At 36.4% G+C, this 26936-nt stretch overlaps 1 protein-coding gene across 2 annotated transcripts in view; it reads right to left on the bottom strand.

Annotated features, from left to right (window-relative positions):
* Window positions 1–258: 258 nt before the first annotated feature.
* CDKL2 (cyclin dependent kinase like 2) overlaps window positions 259–26936 on the bottom strand; it is a 52711-nt gene continuing 26033 nt past the window's right edge. For both annotated transcript variants that reach the window (XM_058722266.1, XM_058722265.1), the window contains 8 exons: window positions 17887–17975; window positions 15262–15397; window positions 14089–14387; window positions 13368–13461; window positions 10827–10950; window positions 10346–10452; window positions 4571–4659; window positions 259–2409 (listed from right to left, as the gene is read on the bottom strand). In XM_058722266.1, coding sequence (XP_058578249.1) covers window positions 4594–4659; window positions 10346–10452; window positions 10827–10950; window positions 13368–13461; window positions 14089–14387; window positions 15262–15397; window positions 17887–17975 — 915 coding nt within the window. In that variant the 3' untranslated portion in view covers window positions 259–2409; window positions 4571–4593. The remainder of the gene's footprint in view (window positions 2410–4570; window positions 4660–10345; window positions 10453–10826; window positions 10951–13367; window positions 13462–14088; window positions 14388–15261; window positions 15398–17886; window positions 17976–26936) is intronic.

The following is a 26936-nucleotide window of genomic DNA, read 5'->3' as shown; positions in this document are numbered from 1 at the left end:
ACTTATCTAGATGAGCACTGAGTAATGTATAGAATTGCTGAATCACTATATTGTATGCCTGAAACTAATATAACACTATATGTTAACCATACTGGAATTAAAATTTAAAATAATTTAGAAAAGATAACTTGCCACCTCTATATCAAAGTTTCCCCCCCAAAAAATTAACAGATAATTTAAAATTTATTTAAGTACCATACAGTGCTATACACATTATTTGTATTCTCTTCATTAAATAAATGCAAATAAAGCCATCTATGGAGCTCAGTAAGGTATAATATTTATTCATTTTAAAACATACATCCACACAGCAAGCCCATTTCTCCCCACCAATACGTATACATATTTCCTATTATGCTTAACCATATTCTTCTAAGGAGAGCAAAGTAATCTTAAGCTGAAAGAAAGAATTACTTTGGTTCAGTATCTATAGGCCCAGTTTGCAAAATCTTCTTTTTCAAGTAGTTCTGCCAAGGTTCTAACCAGATATGATCTTTGAATCTCAACTTGCACTTACAGTATTTAATTTTTAGTTCCTTAATTCTAAAGTTCACAAAATGTGTCAATAGGCAAAATACACCAAAAGCAAATACAGAGACAAAAAGGTAATTGATCCTAGATCCTCAGTCATTGAGGTGATATGTTTACACTGATCTTTAAATAAAAATAACATTGAAATAAGCTGGAAAGCCACTTGACTTTAAAATATTGTCTTCTTTCCATACTGTACAGTCTATTGGCAATATTTTTTAAGTAAAAATGAAACAATATCTTAATGTGAAGCCTATTAATGTCTATACATTAACTGTCTTTAGCATATTAGCCATACCAATGTAGTCAAACACCTGGTCAGAGGTTAAAAATAGAGTTTCAAAATCAAGACCAAATTTTAATTGAGCCACCTATAGACTTCTACATTGGAATCTCTCATTTTGCCTCCTCCTGAATGTCCTGCTTTTTTGAGGACAAAGTATCTAAGGTCAGAATTTTACTATTAAGCTCCTCAGAGTAATAGAAAAGAGTATTAGTTAAATTCTTGGGCTAAGTTTTAGTCAATGCCTTTTGGAAAAAACAACACATCGTTAACTGGTTAAGGCAAAAAAAACCCACACAAATTCTGGTCCCCTTAACAGCCATTCTCTAAAATAAATTCAGAGTGTGACCAGCAACCTAGAAGCCAAAAACCTACAGCCAAATTGGCTTAAACTTCCCACCTGGAAGTCATGGACTGGGGCATGAGAAACGGTGTGTGGACTGTATGTAGGTAGATATTTTTGCATGTTCGTGAAGAGCTTTTGGGAAGGCCTATGTGTTTGAGGAAATGAGAAGACAGGAGCATTCTCTGGGTTCTGTTTGATATCACCTTCAAACTATCAGTGGACAGGAGTGAGGTCCATAACAGTGGACACTTCCTCCCCAAAGCCTCTTCAGCTGGGGAGTTCAACAGTAACTGGCCTAGAGAAAAGTAACCAGTCCTAGTCAATCAGTAACACTGCTTCCCATCTCCTGGTTTTGTATGTATATACTTCCCCTTTCAAGAAGAGAAGCATAGTCCTCAACTCCAAGGTATACCTACAAAATTCTCCTTCACTATTCTCATTCCATAATCATGTTCCCGCACGCAGGAACACTGGCTCCAGAATCTCACAATACAGAGGACTACCCGATGTCAGAGTCATACTAAGTCATGAGAAAGAAAAGGCTTCTTTGAGAAATTTGGACCAGTGTGGTTCATAGAAGATCAGCAGAGAGGCCAGATTCCCATAGTACAATGATCAAACATCAATCACGATAATCACAGAAACCAAAGATATACATCTATCCATAGAGAGCAGTTACATATCTCCTTAAAGCCTAGAAACAAGCAAGCTTTTTAAAAGTATATTAATAGGTAAGTTATGGTAAAGGAAACATTTTCTCTTACTGATCCTAGTTTTTTCATTTCTTCAAATGATCCTAGTTTTTATCACCTACCACCACCAAACCCATTCCTAAGTAAATGTACACATTTATACAGATAACACAGAGTTCAATGCATAAATAACATAACCATTATAATGTTTCTCTCTCCCTTTTTAAACTCATTTTTAATCTTGGGTAATTTTAAATCACAATCTACTAACAATAAATACACATTCGTGGAACAAGAACCATATCACTATTCTTCCATTGGATATATCTTGAAATAGCAACAGTGGACTTGAAAGGTGATGGGATAGCAGTTGGGGAGGGGCACTTGTTCAATCTTCCTTCAAAACACTTGGAAGTCTTTGTCTTTTTTCTTCTACAAGGCCTTTCCCAGAAAATGCAGGCAGTTCAAAAGCAAATGACCAAAACCACAAATCTCTCTTTGTAGGATATCAGCACTTTGGTCACAAGAAGATGTCATCTCAAGGGCTAGAGTAGCATCTAAAAGCACAGGGGGATACAGGCAACCAAACAGTTTACATAAAAATCTTTCTAGAAAATGATTTATATCTTACTTGCTTTCTCACATTGAATATATTTATAATATTGTAAGTATTACACAGTCTAAGAAAACTTAAGACCGTATATAACAAAAACAAGATTTTAAAGAAAACCTTTAGGATAATTATCAACCAAAACTGTCATGTGTAGCACACCATCTCCTTTTATGTAAATAATGATTAGTTTTGACAAAATAGATCCAAGTTTTATAGAGGCTACAGTTTATATAGTACGTATAACGAGTGCATTGCAAAGACGTCTCCCAGCGCCTGGAAAGGGCCCTGTACCAATGAGGAATTAAAACTTAAGATTTGTTCACTTCATAGTAAATTCACATTTGATGTCACAGACGTTCAAAATGCTTTGTGGAGAATGAGATACCACCTCACAGCTGTCAGAATGACTAACAGTAACAACTCAGGCAACAACAGATGTTGGCAAGGATGCGGAGAAAGAGGATCTCTTTTGTACTGCTGGTGGGAATGCAAAGTGGTGCAGCCACTCTGGAAAGCAGTATGGAGGTTCCTCAAAAAATTAAAAATAGAACTGCCCTACGACCCACAATTGCACGACTAGGTATTTATCCAAGGGATACAGGTATGCTGTTTTGAAGGGGCACCTGCACCCCAATGTTTATTGCAGCACTATCAACAGTAGCCAAAGTATGGAAAGAGCCCAAATGTCCATCAATGGATGAGTGGATAAAGGAGATATATGTATATATATATATATATATGTATATATATATGTATATATATATGTATATGTATATATATATATATGTATATGTATATATATATATACATGTATATGTATATATATATATGTATACACACACACAATAGAGTATTACTCAGCAATCAAAAAGAATGAAATATTGCCATTTGCAACTACATGGATAGAACTAGAGGGTATTATGTTAAGTGAAATTAGTCAGAGAAAGACAAAAATCATATGACTTCACCCATATGAGGACTTTAAGAGACAAAACAGATGAACATAAGGGAAGGGAAGCAAAAATAATATAAAAACAGAAGAGACTCTTAAATATGGAGAACAAACAGATGGTTACTGGAGGGGATATGGGAGCGGGGATGGGCAAAATAGGTAAGGGCATTAGGAAATCTACTCCTGAAATCATTGTCGCACTATATGCTAACTAACTTATGTAAATTAAAAAAAAATAAATTAAATTAAATAAATGCTTTGTGGAGGTTAACAGATTAATTCCAACAGTACATTTATGAGAGTGTGGGATTTTATTACCATCATATTTTACAGAGTTAATAAGATATTAAACATTAGGTGACTGGTCTGAGGTCACATACCAAATTGCCACTCAAAAGGTCTGATCTTTGGTTTTCATTTTTTTAGTACTAAACAGTTATATTTAAAAGGAAGGCAATCCTGTTACCATTTAAAACTGACACTTAATTTTTCAAATCACTGTTGGTGCCTAATCAAGTGAGTTCTTAATTTACTCTGTTTTCCTTTTTAAAAAAATTTGTAACATATTTCTCCTGGGGGTAGGTCCCCAGTGGGGTGGGAACGTGTGCCAGTGGGTCCTGTTCTTGCTGTGCAGACACATGGTGCAGGCCTGGAGCTTGTAGCTCCCTTTTTACCATGGTGGAGTAGCAGGACAATAATAAAGTTCATCAGAAACAAATATAAAAAATAAAATATAAAAATAAAAAGGAAGGCAATCATCTAGAATAGTGCTGATCCCTCTTTATTGGGAAAAAGATTACCAAGCAATCATTTCGTCTTTCTTGCTTTACGAGCCCAAAGGGCAAATGACTGATAAGGGAGATAAGTATATATCCTTCCACTGCACTCATCACCCTGAATTCACCTTACTGTATCCAGTAAAACACACGAGATTAGTTTAAGGGCAAGAGCTGTAAGCTCCATGGAAAGGGATTTCATCCCAAAGACAAATACTACTTTTTTTTTTTTAAGTGGCACAATTCTTTCTCTACCAGGTGTTCTCACAGAATCAATCACTAGAGAATGCTTAACGGCAGAATTTGGCCTTTAGCAAGCTACAAAATATCTCCCATGGAAGGTTTACTTTGCATTAAGTATGAGAAACCAGACATACCCAGTTCAGAACCAAAATGACTCTCAGTGCTGGTGTTCCATTCGAGGCAAATCAGCCTCCGAATCATCTAACAGGGGAGATCCTGAAACCTAGAAGTTAATAATCAAGCATTAAAGATTCTCAAAAATTGTAAAAGTCTCACTCCCCCCCCTGAAAATCCCAATTCTTGTTGTTCAAGTATCAGGTGTTTATAATTAACCATTCATAGCGCAAGCTGCTTGCACAGAAGACGATGATGAAGTAAGAGGCTGTTATTCTTTGACCTCTTTGGTGATACGTGTGTTAAAAAGATGCTTCTGATGTGCCAAGGTAGTGTAAACCCACTACAACCCATCTCTCCTACTTATTACAAACAAACAAACAAACAAACAAACAAACAAAAAACCCTTTAGGAAAAATATGAAAAACAACTGGAGATTAAGGAGAGGGGTCAAAAGTTGGAAATGTGATCCTTCACATGGGGGGTAGGTTTCCAATTTTGTTTATTTTTTGCTCCTGTGACTTTGCCCAAAAGGCAGGCCCTAGTCTCAGAGTAGTGAAGAAGTACAAAAAGCTAAAAGTCTGAAAGAAACTCCCTTGTTATCCCAGAGAAACCCTGCAAGCCACAAAGTATGGGGGTGGGTTGGTCCTGGAGCAAACAGAACTAGAGCAAGGGACTCCCTAATTCTGTGTATAGACTGATGGGAGTCTGAGCCCAGCTCCTGACGCATGCATGCAGCAGCTCCAAACCCAGAGCAGCAACAGCTTGGCGAACCGAGCTGAGATTTGAACTACCTGCACAAGTCTCCAGCTAACCCCTGAGCCACACAAGCACAGGACAGATGCAAACTACGATATCAAAGACTTAGAGAACTGAGATTTGAAACATTTCTCACAAGAGATAAGGCAGAATTTGCAGTGAGAACAAAACTTCAATGACTGCCTGCTAAAATAAAACGTCCACATTCTCCAGAGGATTATAACAGGACCTGGAGGCTACACAACCTAATATTAACAGTTTCCAAGATACAATCAAAGTTATTGGCCATAAAAAGATCCAGGAATGTGTCATCAATTCTCAATGGAAATGGCAATCAACAGATGCAGAAATATATATGCTATACAGGCATATATAACTTAATTAAGTTTATAAAGTCCCAATATTTGGGTCATCTCGGGATCGATATGAATGAAGAAACAGGAATTCTTAGCAGAGAAATATAAGCCCTAAAAAAGAACCAAGTGGACATTTTAGGACTTAAAAATACAGTATCTGGGGGCGCCTAGGTGGCTCAGTCAGTTAAACATCCAACTCTTGGTTTCAGCTCAGGTCATGATCTCACGGTTTGTGGGATCTAGCCCTGCATTGGGCTCTGTGCTGTCAGGGCAGAGCCTGTTTGGGATTCTCTCTCTCCCCCTCTCTCTGCCCCTCCCCGCTCATATACTCTCTAAATACATACATACATACATACATACATACATACATACATATATACATACATACATACATAAAACAGCATCTGAAATATAAATATCTCCCTGGATGGGCTTAATAGCAGAAGGGAAACAACAAGGTAAAGAATCGAAGAACTTAAAGATAAATCAATAGGAATTACCTAATGTGAAGAGCCAAGATAAAAAAAGAAAAAAAAAAGATTAAAGAAAGCAGAGTCTCAGGAACTTGTAGAAAATACCAAAAAGTCTAATATCTATGTCACTGGACTCTCAGAAAAAAAAAAAGAGAGAGAAATTATGGCAGAAAAAAATTTTTGAAGAAATAATGACCAAAAACTTCCAAATTTGGCAAAAGAAGTAGGTTTTCAAATCAAGAAGTTCAGCAAATGCCAAACAGGATACAAAGAAAACTATGCTTAGACACATCTTATTAAAACTAATGAACACAAAACGATGAGGATAAAATCTTGAAAACAGCTAGAGAAAAATGAAACATTACATACAGATGAACAATTCAAATGCCTAAGAATGTCCCACATTCTGATAGAAATCAGAGAGATCAGAAGACAGAGGAATGATGTCCTTATAGTCCTGGGAGAAAAAAGTTTTTAAAAACCTACCAACTCATATTCTATATCCATTGAAAATATATTTAAGGGATGAAGGCAAAATAAAGTCATTCTCAAATGAAGGAAAACTAAGAGTTTGTCACCCATCAGACTTGCTCTGGAAGAAATGCTAAAGGAAGTTTTTCAAGCTGAAGAAAAATGATACCAGAGAATAAAAGTATAATCTTTAAGAAAGAAAGGAAGAACAACAGAAACAGCAGGTAGTTAGGTAAATATAGAAGACTACTTATTTCCATAAATTGCTTAAAATATCTATGACTATTTAGAGCAAAATATATGACAATGTAGTGGGGTTTTCGGTGTATGTAAATAAGACAAAGAATTCTAACATAAAGTCCAGGTTGAAGTAAAAGGACATATGCTTACCACTACATTTTACAAGTGGTACAATATTTACTCTAAGTAGACTGTGGAAGGTTAGTTAATATATATTGCAATCCCTAGAGTAATCACTAAAAAAAAAATACCAAGAAATATACCCAAAAGCCAATCCTAAAAATATTCAAATACAAAAGAAGACTAAAAAGGGAAAACAAAGGAATAAAAAAACAACAAATATATATATATATATATATTTGTTATATGTATATGTATACATATATATATATATTTGTTATATATATGTATATATTTGTTATATACACATACATATAAACATAGAGCTAGATCCAGATATATCAATAATCACATTCAATGTTAATGGCCTAAGTATTTACTAGCAGGCAGAATTCTAAAGATATCACCTGGTTAGTCAGTCAAACTATTGTAGCTACTGCTGTGAAGCAACTTTGCACATGGAATTAATGTTACTAATCAGGTGACTCTAAGATAGAAAGATTATCCTGGCAGGTGCAATGTAGGCCTGCAAGGCCAATCACATGCCTCTTAAAAGCAGAAGAGGAAGTCAGAGATGAGGCAGAAGGGGAGGTAAGGGAGGGTCAAAGAGTAAGAAGGATTTGATCACTATTACTAGCTTTGTAGATGGCAGAACTAGACCATGAGCCAAGGAATGTGGTCAGCCTCTAGAAGCCGACAGCATCCCCCAGGTGTCAGCCAGAAAAGAAACAGGGACCTCAGTCCCACAACCTCATGAAACTCAATTCTGCTGACAACCTGAGCGTGCCTGGAAATAGATTCTCCCCTAGAGTCTCCAGAAAGAAATGCAGTCCCGCTGACATCTTGATTAGGGGTCTGTGAGACTCAAGGGGAGAAGAAGCTATTCCTAGGCTTCTGACCCATGGAAACTGTGAGACAGTAAATATTTTAAGTTGGTAGAAGTTTACTAGCTGTAATAGGAAACACATTCCAATGAACAGAATTGGAATTGACAGAATGGATACAAAAGAAAGACCCTACTTCTATGAAATGTTGTACATTAAAACAACAACAACAACAACAACAACAAGAAACAGATAGTATAAAAGTAAAAAGATAAACCATGGAGACAAGTAGGCTCGAGTGGCTATTTTAATCTCAGATAAAATTGGCTTCATGGCACAGAGCACCACAAGTGATAAAGAGAGGCATTTTCTAATGATAAAAGTGATAATATATCAGGAAGACAAAAACTATTATAAGTGTGTATGTACCTAATAATAGAGCTTTAAAATACAAGAAACAAAAATAAACAGATATAAGAGAAAAATAAATAATTCCAGTCAGTGAAAGATTTTGACAGCACTCTTTCAAGAACTGATAGAACCAAACAAAAAAATCATTAAGGATATAGAAGATCTGAAGAATACTACCAACCACCTTAATCTAATTTCGCATTTGTAGTAGGCTATGTCTAACGACTGAAGAATATACATTATTTTCAAGGAAACAAGGTTCATTCGCCATGATAGACCATCTGCTGAGCCATAAAACATATCTCAATGAATCTAAAATAATCAAAATCATACACAGTATATTCTCTGACCATATGGAATTAAATTACAAATCAATAATAATAAAATATCTAAGGAAACGCTAAATAACTACTAAACAACATGTTTCTAAATAATTCCTGGGTTAAAGAAGAAATTACAAGGGAACTAAGAAAATGTTTGGACTGAGCAATAATGAAAAACACAACACATCAAAATTTGTGAGATGATGCTTAAACACCACTTAGAGAAAAAATATGTAGATACATACACATAGAAGTATATAATGTGTGTAAGTGTGCAGGAGGTGGACAAGTGGAGACAGAGTCCACGGGTTATGCAATACTTTACTTACAAAAACCTATCTTACGGGTGTTCCAGAGGTACATAATAGACTTTTATAAATGTGAAAATGTTTGTGTTATGCACAGAAACAAAATGAAGTTCAACATATTGATCCATACCATAACGTAAGAGCGCAAGGCAGTCACAGCTTCTGCCAGAAAGCCTTTTGCTTTCAGTCTCTCGCTGTTTCTCTTCCCACTGACATCTTCCACATATAAACTCATGTTATTTTGGTGTTGATTTGTGTTTTTCACTACACCTACTTTCTCCTTTATTGTATTTTAAATACAACTGGGAAATGAACAAATAAACTAAGAGTAAAAATGCAGAACAAGTTTATAAATATCAAAGGAATAGTTCAAATCAACCAAATAAAAATACTGACGTATGAAGGCTGCCAAAGCCTTTCTTCTATTTCATGAGACAAGATTTGGTTATGTGAAACCTGAAAAGTGGTTTTGAACAATAGTACCCTCACAGACAGCAAGTGAAAAATCCTGCACCTTTAAAATCCACATTAAATTTTAGACATGTACAAGGAATTTATTGAGATACTATAGTTCCTAAAAGTAAAATTTGTGATGGTAATTAATCTTCATGCAACAGGAATTTATTTAGCTTTGATTATATTGCTGCAGAAATTGTTAACAAGAGATAAGGCAAAGTAATAGCAGTCAAAAAACCTTTTTCTCAGGGTCACTGTGTAACTGCCTCTGTAATTTGTTGCCCTCAACAACATAATTTCCCTTGTTGATTGAGTGCTACCAAACTATTTAAGGCGCAGTAGTAGAAAAAAACATCCACATAGATATGGAGGCAATACTTAAATGAGGATGGAGACTTAAATTCCAAAACAAAAGTTGCCTAGCATCAAGGAGAGGTGAGAAATCTGTAAGTACAATGATGCATATCCAAAGTTTATACCCAGTTATGGTTGGCTCAGGGAATTTAAAAGTTTGTGAGTTTTCTTAATATAAAAATGAGTGATAGGACTGTTATTAAAGCAGCAGAAACATAAATATTCTGTAGAATTAAGAGAAATTATAGAAAAATAATTATATATAGAATAGCAAGTCTTTAATATGCACAAAGTAGATAGTCTTGGGGAAACGTGTCAAATAGAGGATACATTTTAAAAGGATACAGGCAATTCAAAGAGTGGAAGATAGGTTATAGCTTTGGGGTTAACTCAGTGAAATACTATGAGTTACCACAAAAGTTATATAAAGCCATAGGCTACACACACACACACACACACACACACACACACATAATTTTAATCTATAAAAAACTGATGACGGTAAGCTGGAAAATGTCTATATAAGTATACATGTAATAAAGGTACTAAGTGCAATGAACAGTAAGAAAAACTTTGACAAACAAAATTGTATGGATCCCACCAATAAACCTGCCCAATCCTTAAGAGTGAGCTTTCCCTAAGATACTTTAATAAGGACATGAGGCCCAAATTCTATCTAACCTATAAAGTATTTCTGTACCTGATGTAATCCAATACTGGGGGCGTGCAAGTCAATAGTGGCCAGAGAAGGAATTCGAGATTCTGAGAGATTTTTGTTCTCTTTCCTTATTAACCTGGAATTTCGAGCTAGATAAAAATAACCACAAACACATTTAAAAATTAGACATTTGTATTAGTTTTCCACATTCTATAGCTGTCCCTCAGTATATACTTAGTGTACATATTTACATACATAAGTCTGTAAATATTTACATATGGAAATACATAAAGTTACTACAATTTTTTACTTTTAATATTTTTTTAGTTTACTTAACATACATTTTATTTATTTTTTAAGATTTTATTTTTAAGTAATCTCTACACTTAACATAGGACTCAAACTTACAACCCTGAGATCAAGAGTCACATGCTCCACTGACTGAGCCAGCAGGTATTCCAATGTAACATAAATTTTAAATAATATAAACAATAAGGCTGAAAAGTAAAAGCATTATACATACCTATGCCTTCCAAGGCTCTTAGTTCAGGGAGATGATTATAGTTCAGTTCAGGCAAATGGACATCTGTCTTTGAGTATTCCCTTCTTTTCTTATTTGCCTGAAGTAGGCTCTTTTCACTTGGGACCTAAGATCAGAATGATTAACACAAGTGAATTAGCCTTCTGGTAAGCTGGGCTTGCCTCTTTTGTAACTACTATATTGATATCCTAAAATTTAGGAATTCAAGAATAACACAAAACTTCAGAAGTCCTGTAATGAGATTTTGAGTTTCTTTATTTGGAATTTTCTGCTTGTTCTTTTAATAGAGTAAGTGCTAAGACTCTTGGTTCAAATTAGTTATAAAATAATTAGTTTAAAAAAACCTATCTGCATGTCCAAAAAATAGTAAGTTCAGACCTCAGGTTGGTCTTCAACCTAGGTGTTGTAGAAAGTTTAGGCAAAGTTCTGCCTCCAATAATTTTCATTAAGACTCAAGTGTGTCTTCTTCCCATTAATCTCTACCTCTTTTCTTGACGGCCTCTTAAAAATAAGGATAAACAGAAATAAGATCTAAAACTGACAGCCAGTTTTGATTATGCAATGCCTGAAAGAAGGCTGATATCAATTCCAGCAAAGTGCTTTTGAGCCAGCTACTCTGAAAGCCTTGCTGATCAAAGTAATCCTCCAAAGCAGATCAAGAATGTAAAACACAAAAATATCTACAAAGAAATCAGTAGGGTATTAAAAAAAGGAAAGTACTGTGGATACAGAAATCGTGGGCCAAGAATAATTAAAAGAAAAGCAAATGTAATGCCCAAATCATGAGAGACATGAAAAGAAGGCTACTCTTGTTCAGCTCTGAGGATAACAAGAAGGGTAGACAAGGGAAATTTGAGAGAAAAATACTCTTTGGGAATACATCCACACCTCCATTCCCTGGCACAAGAGTTCATTCACCACATTCTGTAAGCATTTTCTATGGTGCTAGACATGTTCTAGGTGTGGGGTAGAGCTGTAAGGAAAACAGAGCACATATTCCTACCTTGGAAATGTACATTCTAGTTCGGGAGACAGACAATATATAAATAAGCAAATATAGAGGCTGGTAGGTGTATGTAATGGAAAAAAATTAAGCCAGGAGAGAGAAAAGAGAGTAATGCGAGACAAAATGAGTTCTAATACTAGGGAAGACCTCACAATAAGGCTTCATGTAAGCCAAGGAGGAGAAGAAGCAAATTCTTTGGATTATCTGGGGGAAGGAATGTTCTAAAGCACAGGAAATAAGTGCAAAAGCCCAAAAATAGGAGCATGTCAGGCCAGGTTCAAGGAATACAAGGAAATCAGTGGGTTGCAATAGATTGACCAAGAGTAAGAGAGGCCAGGGGCACCTGGGTGGCTTAGGCAGTTAAGCATCTGACTCTTGATTTCTGCTTGGGTCATGATCTCACATGATCCCAATGTGAGATGGAGTCCCACGTTAGGCTCTGCACGAGAGACTGCTTGGGATTATGTCTCTCCCCCCCCCTCTCTCTCTCTGCCCCTCCCCTGCTCACGTTCTTACTCTCTCTGTCTCAAAATAAATAAATAAACATTAAAAACAAGTAAAATTTCAAAAAAGAGAGAGAGAGAGAGAGAGAGAGAGAGAAGCCACGGGTGGAATAAGAGGGATGGGGACCTGGGTCAATCAGGGACTTACAAGCCCTGTTAGGATTTTGGTCTTGACTCAGAGATGACCAGTCAATGGAAAAGTGATGATGATTTAAGTTAACTTTAAAAAGAAGCATTCTGGCAGTTACGTTAAGCAAAGTAACACTCCTCTGAACCTTCAGAAAACCTCTGAGCCTTGTACATGCTGCCATTCTTATAATCTGACACTGTTTTAATTTGTTGATCTTCTACTAGACCATGACCTCCTTGAAGAGAGAGAATGATTCATCTCCAGTGTCTCATAATAAGTTATCAATAAATATTTATTAAATGAATAAATAGAATACTTTTTTTTTTAAATGTTTATTTATATATTTTGAGAGAGAGAGATAGAGCATGAGCAAGGGAGGGGCAAAGAGAAAGGGAGGGAGAGAGAGAATCCCAAGCAGGCTCTGACTGTCAGTGCCCAGTGCAGGGCTTGAACCCACAAACCATGAGACCATAACCTGAGCCGAAATCAAGAGTCAGACACTTAACTGACTGAGCCACCCAGGCACCCCTAGAATACTTTCACCAAAAATCTTATGTGAGATACAACAATTTATCTTGTCACCTACTCCAAAAAAGAACTGATCACCAAGTATTAAGTTAAGAAAATTTACTTTACTAAAAAAATTAAAACATGTCATTTAAATAATATATTTAAACATCTAGACTTACAAAACTTACTTAAACTTTAAGACTTTCACATTTATGATTGTGACAGGTTGGGATGATACACGTACAATTAAGGTTCCACTTTATGATATGTCTCCAAATAAGATTCCCAGTTCTTCACTATTATATTTAACATTAATAGAAGTCTAGAAATGACTAATGCTTGCTCTTCTATCATGGGAGTAACAGTTCACTTACTGATGTGGTCACATTAATATTATAAATGCCTGATGGAGAATGTTTATGTGGTTTCACAAATGGAATGCAATACTTCTTGGTTTTCTCATCCACTCTGCAACAACAACAACAACAACAACAAATTTAAGTTAGAACCAGCAGTAACTATTTTTTTCAAGCACAAAACCAAAACCAAATGACACAAAACTAAGTGACATGCAGTTTAATCAGCATTTAATGCCTATTCATAATCATACAATGCACATAATTCTGGTGAAACGTTCTGTCCTTTACCACTACCCTCATGCCTCCCACCTCGCTCCCAAGTCCAAACAAATAAATTACTTTTCTTTCAGCAAAATTCCCCAAATGAGCTTCTTTGTACCACCAAATACCCACAGCCATACCATGTAGCAGCAGACGCCCAAAACCAATTATTTCTTTTATTTTGATAACCTCCTTTCACATTTTTAGAATAAATAGTTATAGACCCTCTTCACCTTACAGAGTACAATCCACTTTCTTAAGACTCAGGTGAATGTTTTTTTTTTTTTTTTTTTTTTTTTTTTATCAAATGCTAATAACTTTCATTACATAGGCCAAAAGCATTTTGAAACAGAACGCTTACAAGAATGAAGAGCACCCAGAAGCCCGAAAGTAGAATGTGGCTGAATCGATTAACACTCGCAATTTGCAGACATACCCTGAAACAACATTTTGTTCTTATTTTTCACATTCATACCTGTGACTCTGAACTCCTGGGATATTCACCATTCCAGAATTAACACCGGGAGCCACCGTGGAAAGATTGTGCGCAAGTGGGGGAATTGCCACGCCTAGATTTCTGGTGTGATCCACGCTTCCGTTGCTGCAATCTCTGAGGCTTGTAGAAGGCACGGTTGTGATGCGGCTCATCCCACTGTCAGGGAGACAGCTCGCATTTGAAGCTCGACTGAATTTTTCAACTTTTTCTCCGTCCGGTTTTGGCCCTTTTATTTTAAATACTTTAGAATCTTTAATTTTGGGATCAGCATTGGTATCCTGACCATTAATAAAAATGTTAACAACATTAATGATCTGAGGAGAATGAAAAATTACCTCTTCCTGTAAAGAACTCGTCAACTACTGCAGAATTCCATAAATATCACCTTCTCGTGCCCCTGTTTTCTTTATTCTATCTATGGAATTAAAATTACACCCAGGATTCTTGGTCAGACATTTATTTTGAATAGAAATGCAATAGCTCTGCTATATATCAGGTGAATATGATACATACATATATCAAATTTATATATATTTCAGTAGAAAAATGTGAAAGAGAAATTAAGTATCACTACTTTTGTTCTTATATATCTAAAGTCAGGAAATACAAAACTGAGAACTGCCTTCTTCTTTTGGTTCATTTGAAAAAATGTGAGTGGATTGTTGATGAATTGGAATTACCTTACCAAGAACAGATTCTAGGTAACCAACATGCAAATGTAAACTTCAAATAAATTAAATACCCAAATCTCAATTTTAAAGTGCTCTACTTTATACAAAAAAAAAAATAAATGATACTTTTCTCTCATATCATTTAAGGGAAAAAATGATACATGCATGTGTTTGTGTCCATGTGTTTATATGTGAGTACATGGGTCTAAATGTTCTTAGATAAGTATGACTTCCTGACAAGACCTACTGCACAGTCTGATACACACCCTGGTACACAGTAGGCACTCAAAACACGATACGTTAAGACAGTTTTTCAAAAGGTAATGTCTATAGAGAAGGTACATTTTTACAACTAAGCTAAAAGTTAACAACTTGCTCACTGCTCAGAAAACCTCTTTTTTTATATTCATTTATTTTCCTCCAAAAATAAAAGGATATATTACATTTAAAATTTAATACACATGAAAACATGGACATTTACCTGTACCACAAGCATTTTTCTATCTTCGCCTAAGGAATCACCTTTTTCCTTTTCCTTCTTTCTGCTTTGAGATTTTTTAGATAAAGAAATATTTCTGGCATCTTTCTGTACTTTTAACTGTAGTTCCTGAGAAAACCTACATAAAAATACATTTGTCAATACAAGAAAATTGTAGGGGTGCCTGCAGTGTGTTAAGCCTCCAACTTTGGCTCAGGTCATGATCTCATGGTTCATGAGTTTGAGTCCCTCCCCTGCTTGCACTCACTCTCTCTCTCTCTCTCTCTCCCAAAAGTAAATAAACATTAAAAAAAATTTTTTTTAAACACAATAAAATTGTATAAGACAGATAAACCTAGAAAAAATTCATTTTCAAGATTTTTTTTTTGTATTGAGTATTAAACTAGACTATGTTATTTAAAATAAGAAAAATTATTGGGGCACTTGGGTGGCTCAGTCAGTTAAGTGTCTGACTTTGGCTCAGGTCATGATCTCACGATTCGTGAGTTCGAGCCCCGGGTAAGGCTCTGTGCTGACAGGCTCTGTGCTGAAGCCTGCTTGGGATTCTGTGTTTCTCTCTGCCCCTCCCCCACTCGCACTCTGTGGCTCTCTCTCTCAAAAATAAACAAACATTAAAAAACATTTTCTTTTAATGAGAAAAAGTATGGCCTAGATTAGCAGTTCTCAAAAGGCAGTCTGTAGAACCCTGGGAATCCCTGAGAACTTTTCAGGAGGTTCACAAGGTCAAAGCTATTCTTTACCTTAATAGGAAGATGACTGCTTTTCCTCTACATTAACACTGGCACTGATGGTGTAAAAAGCAATGGTAGGTGAAACCGCTGGCACCTTACCAAGAATTAAAGCAATGGCACCAAACTGTACTAACAGTTATGGCGTTCTTCATATTCATACGCACATTCTCAGTTTAAAAAAACAAAGGCAGTTTTGCTTAAGAACGTCCATTATGAAATAATAAAGAAGTATTAATTTTCAAAACCTTTGAACACAAGTCTTTTTTCATATTCTGTGTGAAAGAAGGGAATGTGCATGAAGCACCCCGCTACGAACCGAAGTGCAGTGGCTGTCTTAGGGAAAGGAACTGTGTTATTGTTTGAGATACAAACTAAACTAGCCACTTCTTTCGTGCAACATTTTTTACTTGAAAGAAAGGATGACAGAAAACTACAGTTATTCAGACTTGGAGTATTCTGCAAACATTTACTTTTAAAAAATGAGCAAAGGAAAACAACTGACAGCATTTGTGTTGACGATAAAAATCACATTTTTATGCAAAATTACAATTCTGTTAAACTTGTGTGCACTAGTGTGACTGTAGCCGATTCCCAATACTTAAAAAGACTTTTCTGATGAGAGAGAATGTGACTTTTTGATACTATATAATGAAATGTGTCACCATTTTAAAGATCTGCATTATTTAGCAAAACAGTATTTTCCAAATGACTAATAATGATACCACAAAAACACACATGGCTAAAAGCTCTATTCAAAGTGCAAGAAGATAGATAAATGGATTTTAATGTAACAGGGTACGGAAAGCTCACTGATATGTTTCAGACTCCGCAATGCAACCAACACTTAAGAACTACTACTGCCAAGTTTTTTTTTTTTTTTTTTTTTTTTTTTTTTTGTTTTTTTTTTTTAAATTTTTTTTCAACGTTTTTTATTTATTTTTGGGACAGAGAGAGACAGAGCATGAACGGGGGAGGGGCAGAGAGAGAGGGAGACACAGAATCGGAAACAGGCTCCAGGCTCCGAGCCATCAGCCCAGAGCCTGACGCGGGGCTCGAACTCACGGACCGCGAGATCGTGACCTGGCTGAAGTCGGACGCTTAACCGACTGTGCCACCCAGGCGCCCCCAAGTTTTGGCATAGTATCAAAACTTAGGTTATGGACTCAATAAAGAATACCCACAATTATCTAAAAGGGCTATTAAAATACTCTTCCGTTTTCCAACTGCATATATATGTGAGGCCAAGGTTTATTTGTAGATCTCAATCAAAACAACCTAACACAACTAATTGAACGCAGATGCAATATGAGAACTGAGGTATCTTTCATTAAGCTAAACACTAAATGGATTGGTAGAAATGTCAAGCATTGTCATTGCCACTCATCTCACTATTCTTGGTTTTGTTAGCTGCACTGATGCCAGCAGCTGAGACAGCACAAGAGACCGCACCGGCAGCTCTGGCACTCACAATTTTGGCACATCCAGGTCCCAGCACAGCACTGGCAACAGTGTCACATGACCAGGTGTGATGTGGGTACAGTGGCAACAGGAGATGGTACCTTTGGAAACGCATCAGTACCCAAAACGATGGCAACACGAACTCGTAGCAACACACAAATCAGTGACCTGAGTGGTAGATGTCACCACAGGGAGACAGAAAGAAAAGCAGGATGTAACTGCTTCATGTCAACCTAGACCCCTAATTCAGTGAACGCGGGGGACCACTCCTAGGAACTGCATTATTGCTAAGGCTGAATAGAGGTAGGGTGGTCAATATTTGAGACTGTATACAAGCGGGTGTGTATAGAAATAAGAGAAATACCTTTACTTTAACTCTAGGTTGGGACACCCCAGAAAACATGAGCCAGTACTATACCTCTCAGCAAATCCATCCATATGAAAGAAATCATGGTGCAGGAGCTCAGCACAGAAGGGCCTTTTGTCTGGGTCAATATGTAAGCATTTCTGGAAAACCAAGGAACACATACAGCTCATATCAAACAAAAACTGCCTACATTTAAATTTCTGAATGTAGAAAAATAGAAAATTGCTGTTTATAGTCAATGAACTTTAAAAACAAATGATAAAGAAAAAAAAAATACAAATCTAGACAATGACCACTAGTGGTTGCTAATATCACAAAAAGAAAGACCATCAGACATGTGGTGTCTCTAGATGGAAACATACAAACCTCTTACGACATGGTCTTGCCAAAAATCAACCTGATTCTGATGAGCTCTAGCTCTAGTTTATAAGAAATACAAGGGGCGCCTGGGTGGCGCAGTCGGTTAAGCGTCCGACTTCAGCCAGGTCACCATCTCGCGGTCCGTGAGTTCGAGCCCCGCGTCAGGGTCTGGGCTGAGCCTGGAGCCTGTTTACGATTCTGTGTCTCCCTCTCTCTGCCCCTCCCCCGTTCATGCTATGTCTCTCTCTGTCCCAAAAATAAATAAAAAACGTTGAAAAAAAATTTAAAAAAAAAAAAAAAGAAATACAAGACAGAGGAGCATATTAAACTATACTATGTGGATAATTCTAAGGGTCAAACAACCTACTTTCTTTAACAAATAAATGGCAAGGTTTAAACAAAAAAGAAAAGAGATAAAGATGAGCTCGTAAATTAAGATATATCCACCAATTGTGATCTATAGACTTCATGTAGATCCTAGTTCGAACTATAAAAATAAATTATGAGAAAATCAGTGACACTTTGAGCATTAGTTAGATGTTTTATAATATTAGGGAAATATTTTTTTCCCTAATTTCTAAAATTTAAAGCCTTGCACAATAGAAGGGAAAGGGCCTATTCTGTGTATATCACTGTGCTGGATACTTCACATAGATTATTTGATTTTAATGCAGGTCTTGTTCTGACTTATTAGAACCACTTAATGCCAGGAAAAACAGAAAAAACTCAATAAATAGCTTTAAATGAACAAGAAAAATTCTACAAATGATTAAGGTATTTATAAGTGAAGTAATAGAATATCCGGGATTTGCTTCAAAATGCTACAAAAAACAAAGCTGAGGAGGATGAAGATAGGTAAAAAGAAGACTGTCAAGATGCTGTTAATTGTTGCATCTAGATGATAAATACACAAGGGTTCATTGTACTACTATTCTTTCTACTTCTCTGTTTGGAGTTTTCCAGAATAAAATGTTTAAACGTTATGGGAATTCTATTATAAGGGACATAAATAAACCTGGCCTCCATGAAAAATATTTAAATCTGTTAGAAGATTACATAGAAAAGTAGAAATGTATTCATCTAAGAACTTGTTACAATTGTTTATAAGCTTAATAAACTTTTATTAATGAGTTATTTTAAAAATTTTAAAAGCAAAAAATATCTTGAGTAAATGTGATATGATCTTGGTGTTTTAGATATACTGCACTTATTTTATCAATACTTCAGGAAAGTCCTAATTAATAAGAATTTTTTGATCTAACAACTCCAAAAGGTCTAGTGAGAATTGCCCTAATATCTCCCTCAACTACAAGGCAAAGGTGATGATCATTTGTAAATTAGCTTCAGCAAATCTAGTCGTTAAGCAAAAGCCTCCTTAACACTACAGTACATGTCATGATCCTATGCCCTGTGCTTTAATAATTTGCTAGTTCTTGGGGCACCTGGGTGGCTCAGTCAGTTAAGCTTCCAACTTCAGCTCAGGTCATGATCTCACAGTCCTTGAGTTCAAGCCCCGCATTGGGCTCTGTGCCAATAGCTCAGAGCCTGGAGCCTGCTTTAGATTCTGTCTCCCTCTCTCTCTGTTCCTCCTTCTCTCTCTCTCTCTCTCTGTCTCTCTCTCTCTCTGTCTCTCTGTCTCTCTCTCTCAAAAATAAAAAATATTTAAAAAAATAATAATTTGCTAGTTCTTTACCTTTCTTTTTATTTCCTTATCCATTTTTCTTCTCTTTTCCACTTAATATAGGCTTGCATTTCAAGTAGGAGTAGGTTAGGCGTCCAACTCTTGGTTTCAGCTCAGGTCATGATCTTGTAGTTTGTGGGTTTGGGCCCCACATCCGGCTCTGTGCTGACAGTACAGATCCTGCTTGGGATTCTCTCTCTCTCCCTCTCTCTCTGTTCCTCACAACTTGAGCGTGCGCGCTCTCTCTCTCTCTCAGGATAAATAAATAAGCTTAAAAAAATTCCTTTAAAAATTCTTTTTCAGGCCTTTCCTTCCAAAGATCTCCCTGCCAAATTATTTAATTTTTTAAACTCTTTCTTAATGTACAAAAATTACAGCCACCAGGGCCCAAACGCAGGACATTGGCATTGTGGTGTGGAATACCAGCTTTAAATGTGTCTGTAATTGGCATGACATCCCATGCCAAAATGTCTTATGAGAAGAAATAGAGGTGAACTATAAAGTCATAGCCAGTTTCCTCTCTACTCTGCAATCTAGGAGAAAAAACTTTCACCCAAGGGCAAATCAGGTTACTCCAATGAACAAATCAAAGCAAACCTGGTGGAGGATTCAAACGGTCCACCACTACAAGCAAGGAGGAGCTTTGCAGAGGACTGATCAGTGGGATAGAGCAGTCAAAACGCAACAACAGAGTGCATGTAACACATTCCAAAAACACTTCCTGAAGTGTCAGGCCCTGGACAGCATATGACCCTTTTTAATATAGTAGTACTCACAGATACAGGATGCATAACAAGCTATTAAACACATAAAAGACAGAAACCTAGCCAAATGATGAAATGGAAGAATTCTCCTCAAGAGAAAATCCAGGAAGAAATGACAGATAGAGAACTGTTCAAAACAGATATAAACAATATATCTGAACAAGAATTTAGAATAACAGTCATAAAACTAATAGCTGAGCTTGTAAAACACATAGAAGACAGCAGAGAATCTACTGCTGCAGAGATCAAAGACCTAAGAAATAGTCACAATGAATTAAGAAATGCTATAAATGAGATGCAAAATAAACTAGATACAGTGACAACAAGGATGGAAGAAGCAGAAGAGAGAATAAATGAAATAGAAGATAAAATTATGGAAAATGATGAAGCTGGAAAAAAGAGGGAAAGGAAATTACTAGATCACAAGGGTAGAATTAGAGAGGTAAATGATTCCATGAAATGAAATAATAACCGTATCATAGGAGTTCCAGAAGAGGAAGAGCAAGAGAAAGGGGCAGAAGGTTTATTTGAACAAATTATAGCTGAGAACTTCCCTAATCTGGGGAAGGAAACAGGCATCCAAGTCCAAAAGGCACAGAGAATTCCCTTCAAAATCAACAAAAATAGGTCAACTTCATGACATATCACAGTGAAACTGACAAAATACAAAGATAAAGAGAGAATTCTGAAAGCAGCTAGGGACAAAGGGGCCTTAACCTACAAGGGTAGATACATGAGGCAGTAGCAGACCTGTCCACTGAAACTTGGCAGGCCAGAAGGGAGGGGCAGGAAATATTCAATGTGCTGAATAGGAAAAATACGCAGCCAAGAATCCTTTATCCAGCAAGGCTGTCATTAAGAATAGTAGAGAGAGCAACCGACAGAATGGGAGAAGATATCTGCAAATGACATAACAGATAAAGGGTTAGTATCCAAAATCTATAAAGAACTTACCAAACTCAACACCCAAAAAACAAATCATCCAGTGAAGAAATGGGCAAAAGACATGAATACACACTTCTCCAAGGAGGACATCCAGATGGCCAACAGACACATGAAAAAATGCTCAACATCACTCATCATCGGGGAAATACAAATCAAAACCACAATGAGATATCACCTTACACCTGTCAGAATGGCTAACATTAACAACTCAGGCAATAACAGATGTTGGCCAGGATGTGGAGAAAGAGGATGAGGATCTCTTTTGCATTGTTGGTGGGAATGCAAACTGGTGCAGCCACTCTGGAAAACAGTATGGAGGCTCCTCAAAAAACTAAAAATAGAACTACCCTACGACCTAGCAATTGCACTACTAGGCATTTATCCACGGGATACAGGTGTGCTGTTTTGAAGGGACACATGCACCCCCATGTTTACAGCAGCACTATCAACAATAGCCAAAGTATGGAAAGAACCCAAATGTCCATCGATGGATGAATGGCTAAAGAAGAGGTGGGATATATATACAATGGAGTATTACTCGGCAATCAAAAAGAATGAAATCTTGCCATTTACAACTGCGTGGATGGAACTGGAGGGTATTATGCTAAGTGAAATTAGTCAGTCAGAGAAAAACAAAAATCATGTGTCTTCACTCATATGAGGACTTTAAGAGACAAAACAGATGAACATAAGGGAAGGGAAACAAACATAATATAAAAAGAGGGAGGAGGACAAAACAGAAGAGACTCTTAAATATGGAGAACAAACTGAGGGTTACTGGAGGGGTTGCAGGAGGGGGGATGAGCTAAATGGGTAAGGGGCATTAAGGAATCTACTCCTGAAATCATTGTTTCACTATATGCTAACTAATTTCGATGTAAATTTTAAAAAATAAAAAATTAAATTAAAAAAAAAAAAAGAATAGTAGAGAGAAAGGTTTTCCCAGACAAACAAAAACTAAAGGAGTTCATGACCACTAAACCAGCCCTGCAGGAGATCCTAAGGGGGACTCTGTGAGTGGAAAACAGCAAAGACTACAAAGGACCAGAGACATCACCACAAACATGAAACCTACAGATAACACAATGGCACTAAATCCATATCTTTCCATAATCACTCTGAATGTAAATGGACTAAATGCCTCAATGAAAAGACACAGGGTATCATAATGAATAATAAAAATAAGATCTATCTATATGCTGCCTACAAGAGACTCATCTTAGACCTAAGGACACCAGCAGATTGAAAGTGAGAGGATGAAGAACCATCTGTCACGCTACTGGACATCAAAAGAAAGCCAGAGTAGCCATACTTATATCAGACAAACTAGATTTTAAAACAAAGATCATAACAAGAATTGAAGAAGGGCATTGTATAAATTAAGGGATCTATCCATCAGGAAGAGCTAACAATTGTGGAGGCACTTGGGTGGCTCAGTCAGTTACGCATCCTACTCTTGATTTTGGCTAAGGTCATGATTCCAGGGTCATGGGATCGAGCTCCACATTGGGCTCTGTGCTGACAGTGCAGAGCCTGCTTGGGATTCTCTCTCTCATCCTCTCTCTCTCTCTCAAAACAAATAAATAAACTTTGAAAAGAAAAAAAAGAAGAGATAACAATTGTAAATGTTTATGCCCCCAATGTGGAAGAGAGCACCCAAATATATAAACCAATTAATCACAAACCTAAACAAATGTATGGATAATAATACCGCAATTGTAGGGGACTTTAATACTCCGCTTACAACAATGGGCAGATCATCTAGGCAGCAAATCAATAAAGAAACAATGGCTCTGAATAACATATTGGACCAGATGGACTTAACAGACTTATTCAGAACTTTTCATCCTAAAGCAGTAAAATACACATTCTTCTCAAGCACACATGGAAAATTGTCCAAAATATATCACATACTGGGTCACAAAACATCCCTCAACAAGTATAAAAAGATTGAGGTCATACCATGCATATTTTCAGATCACAATACTATGAAACTTGAAACCAACCACAAGAAAAAATCTGGGAAGCCCCCAATTACATGGAGGCTAAAGAACATCCTACTAAAGAATGAATGAGTCAAATTAAAGAAGAAATCTAAAAATATATAGAAGCAAATGAAAATGAAAACATGACAGTCCAAATCCTTTGGGATGCAGCAAAGGTAGTCTTAAGGGGAAAATTCATTGCAGTTTAGGCCTATCTCAAGAAGCAAGAAAGGTCCCAAATACACAACCTAACCTTACACCTAAAGGAGCTAGAAAGGCAGCAGCAAAGAAAGCCCAAAGCCAACAGAAGAAGAGAAATAATAAATATTAGGGCAGAAATAAACAATATAGAATCCTAAAGAACAGCAGAACAGATCAATGAATCTAAGAGCTGAGTTTTTGAAAGAATAAACAAAATTAATGAACCTCTCACCAGACTTCTCAAAAAGAAAAGAGAGAGGACCCAAATAGATAAAATCATGAATGAAAGAGGAGAGATCACAACCAACACCACAAAAATACAATTATTAGAGAATACTATGAAAAATTATATGCTAACAAACTAGACAATCTGGAAGAAATGGACAAATTCCTAGACACTCACACACTACCAAAACTCAAACGAGAAGAAATAGAAAGTTTGAACAGACCCATAACCAGTGAAGAAATTGAATCAGTTATCAAAAATCTCCCAACAAATAACAGTCCTGGGCCATGTGGCTTCCCAGGGGAATCTACAGAAATTTAAAACAGAGTTAATACCTATTCTTCTCAAACTATTCTAAATATAGAAATGGAAGAAAAACTTCCAGACTCATTCTATGAATCCAGCATTACCTTGATTCCAAAACCAGACAAAGACCCTACTAAAAAGGAGAAATCAGGTCAATATCCCTGATGAACATGGATGCAAAAATTCTGAACGAGATACTGGCAAATTGAATTCAACAGTATGTTGAAAGAATTATTCATCATGATCAAATGGGATTCATTCCTGGGCTATGGGGTTGATTCAATATTCACAAATCAATTAGCATGATACATCACATTAATATAAAAAAGGATAAGAACCATATGATCCTGTCAATAGAAAAAGCATTTGACAAAATACAGCATCCTTTCTTAATAAAAACTCTCAAGAAAGTCAGGATAGAAGGAACATACCTTAATATGATAAAAGCCATATGTGAAAGGCCCACAGCTAAGATCACCCTCAATGGGGAAAAACCTGAGAGTTTTCCTCCTGAGATCAGGAACACAACAGGGATGTCCACTCTCATTACTGTTGGTTAACTAGTGTTGGAAGTCCTAACTTCAGCAATCAACAACAAAATGAAATAAAAGGCATCCAAACTGGCAAAGAAGTAGTCAAACTTTCCCTCTTCACAGATACTCTACATGGAAAACCCTAAAGACTCCATCAAAAAACTGCCAGAGCTGATACAGGAGTTCAGCAAAGTCGCAGGATATAAAATCAATGTACAGAAATCAGTCATGTTTCTATACACCAATAATAAAGCAAGAGAAGGAGGTATCAGGGTATCAATCCCATTTACAATTGCATCAAAAACCATAAAATACCTAGGAATACACCTAACCAAAGAGGTAAGAGATCTGTATGCTGAAAACTATAGAAAGCTTATGAAAGAAATTGAAGACCCAAAGAAATGGAAAAACATTCCATGCTCACGTTGGAAGAACAAATACTGTTAAAATGTCAATACTACCCAAAGCAATGTACACATTCAATGCAATCCCAATCAAAATAGTACCAGCATTCTTCACAGAGCTAAAACAAACAAACCTAAAATTTGTATGGAACCACAAAACATCCTGAATAGCCAAAGTAATGGTGAAAAAGAAAACCAAAGCAGGAGGCATCATAATCCTAGACTTTAGCCTCTACTACAAAGCTATAATCATCAAGACAGTAGCACGTAGACCAATGGAATAGAACAGAGAACTCAGAAATGGACCCACAAATATATGGTCAACTAATCTTTGACAAAGCAAGAAAGAATATCCAATGGAAAAAAGACAGTCTCTTTAGCAAATGGTGCTGGGAGAACTGCACAGCAACATGCAGAAGAATGAAACTGGACCACTTTCTTACAGCATACACAAAAATAAATTCAAGATGGATGAAAGGCCTAAATGTGAGACAGGAAACCATCAAAATCTATAAAGAATTTATCAAACTCAACACCCAAAAAAACAAATAATCCAGTGAAGAACTGGGAAGGATATATGAATAGACACTTTTCCAAAGAAGACATCCAGATGGCAAACAGACACATGAAAGATCCTCAACATCACTCCTCATTGGGGGAATACAAATCAAAACCACAATGAGACACCACCTCACACAAGTCAGATTTGTTAAAATTAACAACTCAGGAAACAACAGATGTTGGTGAAGATGTGGAGAAAGGGGAATCCTCTTGCACTTTTGGTGGGAATGAAAACTGGTGCAGCCATTCTGGGGAAACAGTATGGAGGTTCCTCAAATAATTAAAAATGGAATTACCCTATGACCCAGCAACAGCACTACTAGGAATTTATGCAAAGGATACAGAAGTGCTGATTCAAAGGAGCACATGTACCACAACATTTATAGCAGCACTATAAACAATAGTCCAATTATGGAAAGAGTCCAAATGTCCATCAATTGATGCATGAATTAAGAAGATGTGGTATATACATACATATATACATATACACATATGTATACAGTATGTGTATATAATATATATTAAATGCACATATATGTATATACACATATACACATACATGTATATATACATGTATACATACATATATAATATACACACACAGTTCCACACAGATGGAACTGAAGAGTATTATGCTAAACGAAATAAGTCAGTCAGAGAAAGACAGATACCACATGACATGATTTCAATCACATGTGTAATTTGAGAAATTTAATAGATGATCATAGGGGAAGGGTAGTAAAAATAAGATAAAAACAGAGAGGGAGGCAAACCATAAGAAATGCTTAAATACAAAGAAACTGAGGGTTGATGGGGTGGGGAAAATGGGTGATAGACATTAAAGAGGCACTTGTTGGGATGAGCACTGGGTGTTATACGTAAGTGATGAATCACTGGATTCTACTTCTGAAGGCAAGACTACACTGCATGTTAACTAACTTGAGAATAAATTAACTAAAAAAAAAAAAAAAAACTAAAATCAATATAGGGGCACCTGGCTGGCTCATTCTGTGGAGCATGCGACTCTTGATCTGGAGGTTGTGAGTTTGAGCCCCATGTTAGGCATAGAGCTTACTGGCAAAGAAAGGGTGGGAGCAGGGAGAGAGGCCTGCCTGGCTCAGTCAGTAGAGGATGT

Source organism: Neofelis nebulosa, chromosome 3 (assembly GCF_028018385.1).
Source record: "Neofelis nebulosa isolate mNeoNeb1 chromosome 3, mNeoNeb1.pri, whole genome shotgun sequence".
Classification (NCBI taxonomy): domain Eukaryota; kingdom Metazoa; phylum Chordata; class Mammalia; order Carnivora; family Felidae; genus Neofelis; species Neofelis nebulosa.
The sequence above is the reverse complement of the archived record's forward strand: the minus strand, read 5'-3'. Positions and strand labels throughout refer to the sequence as shown.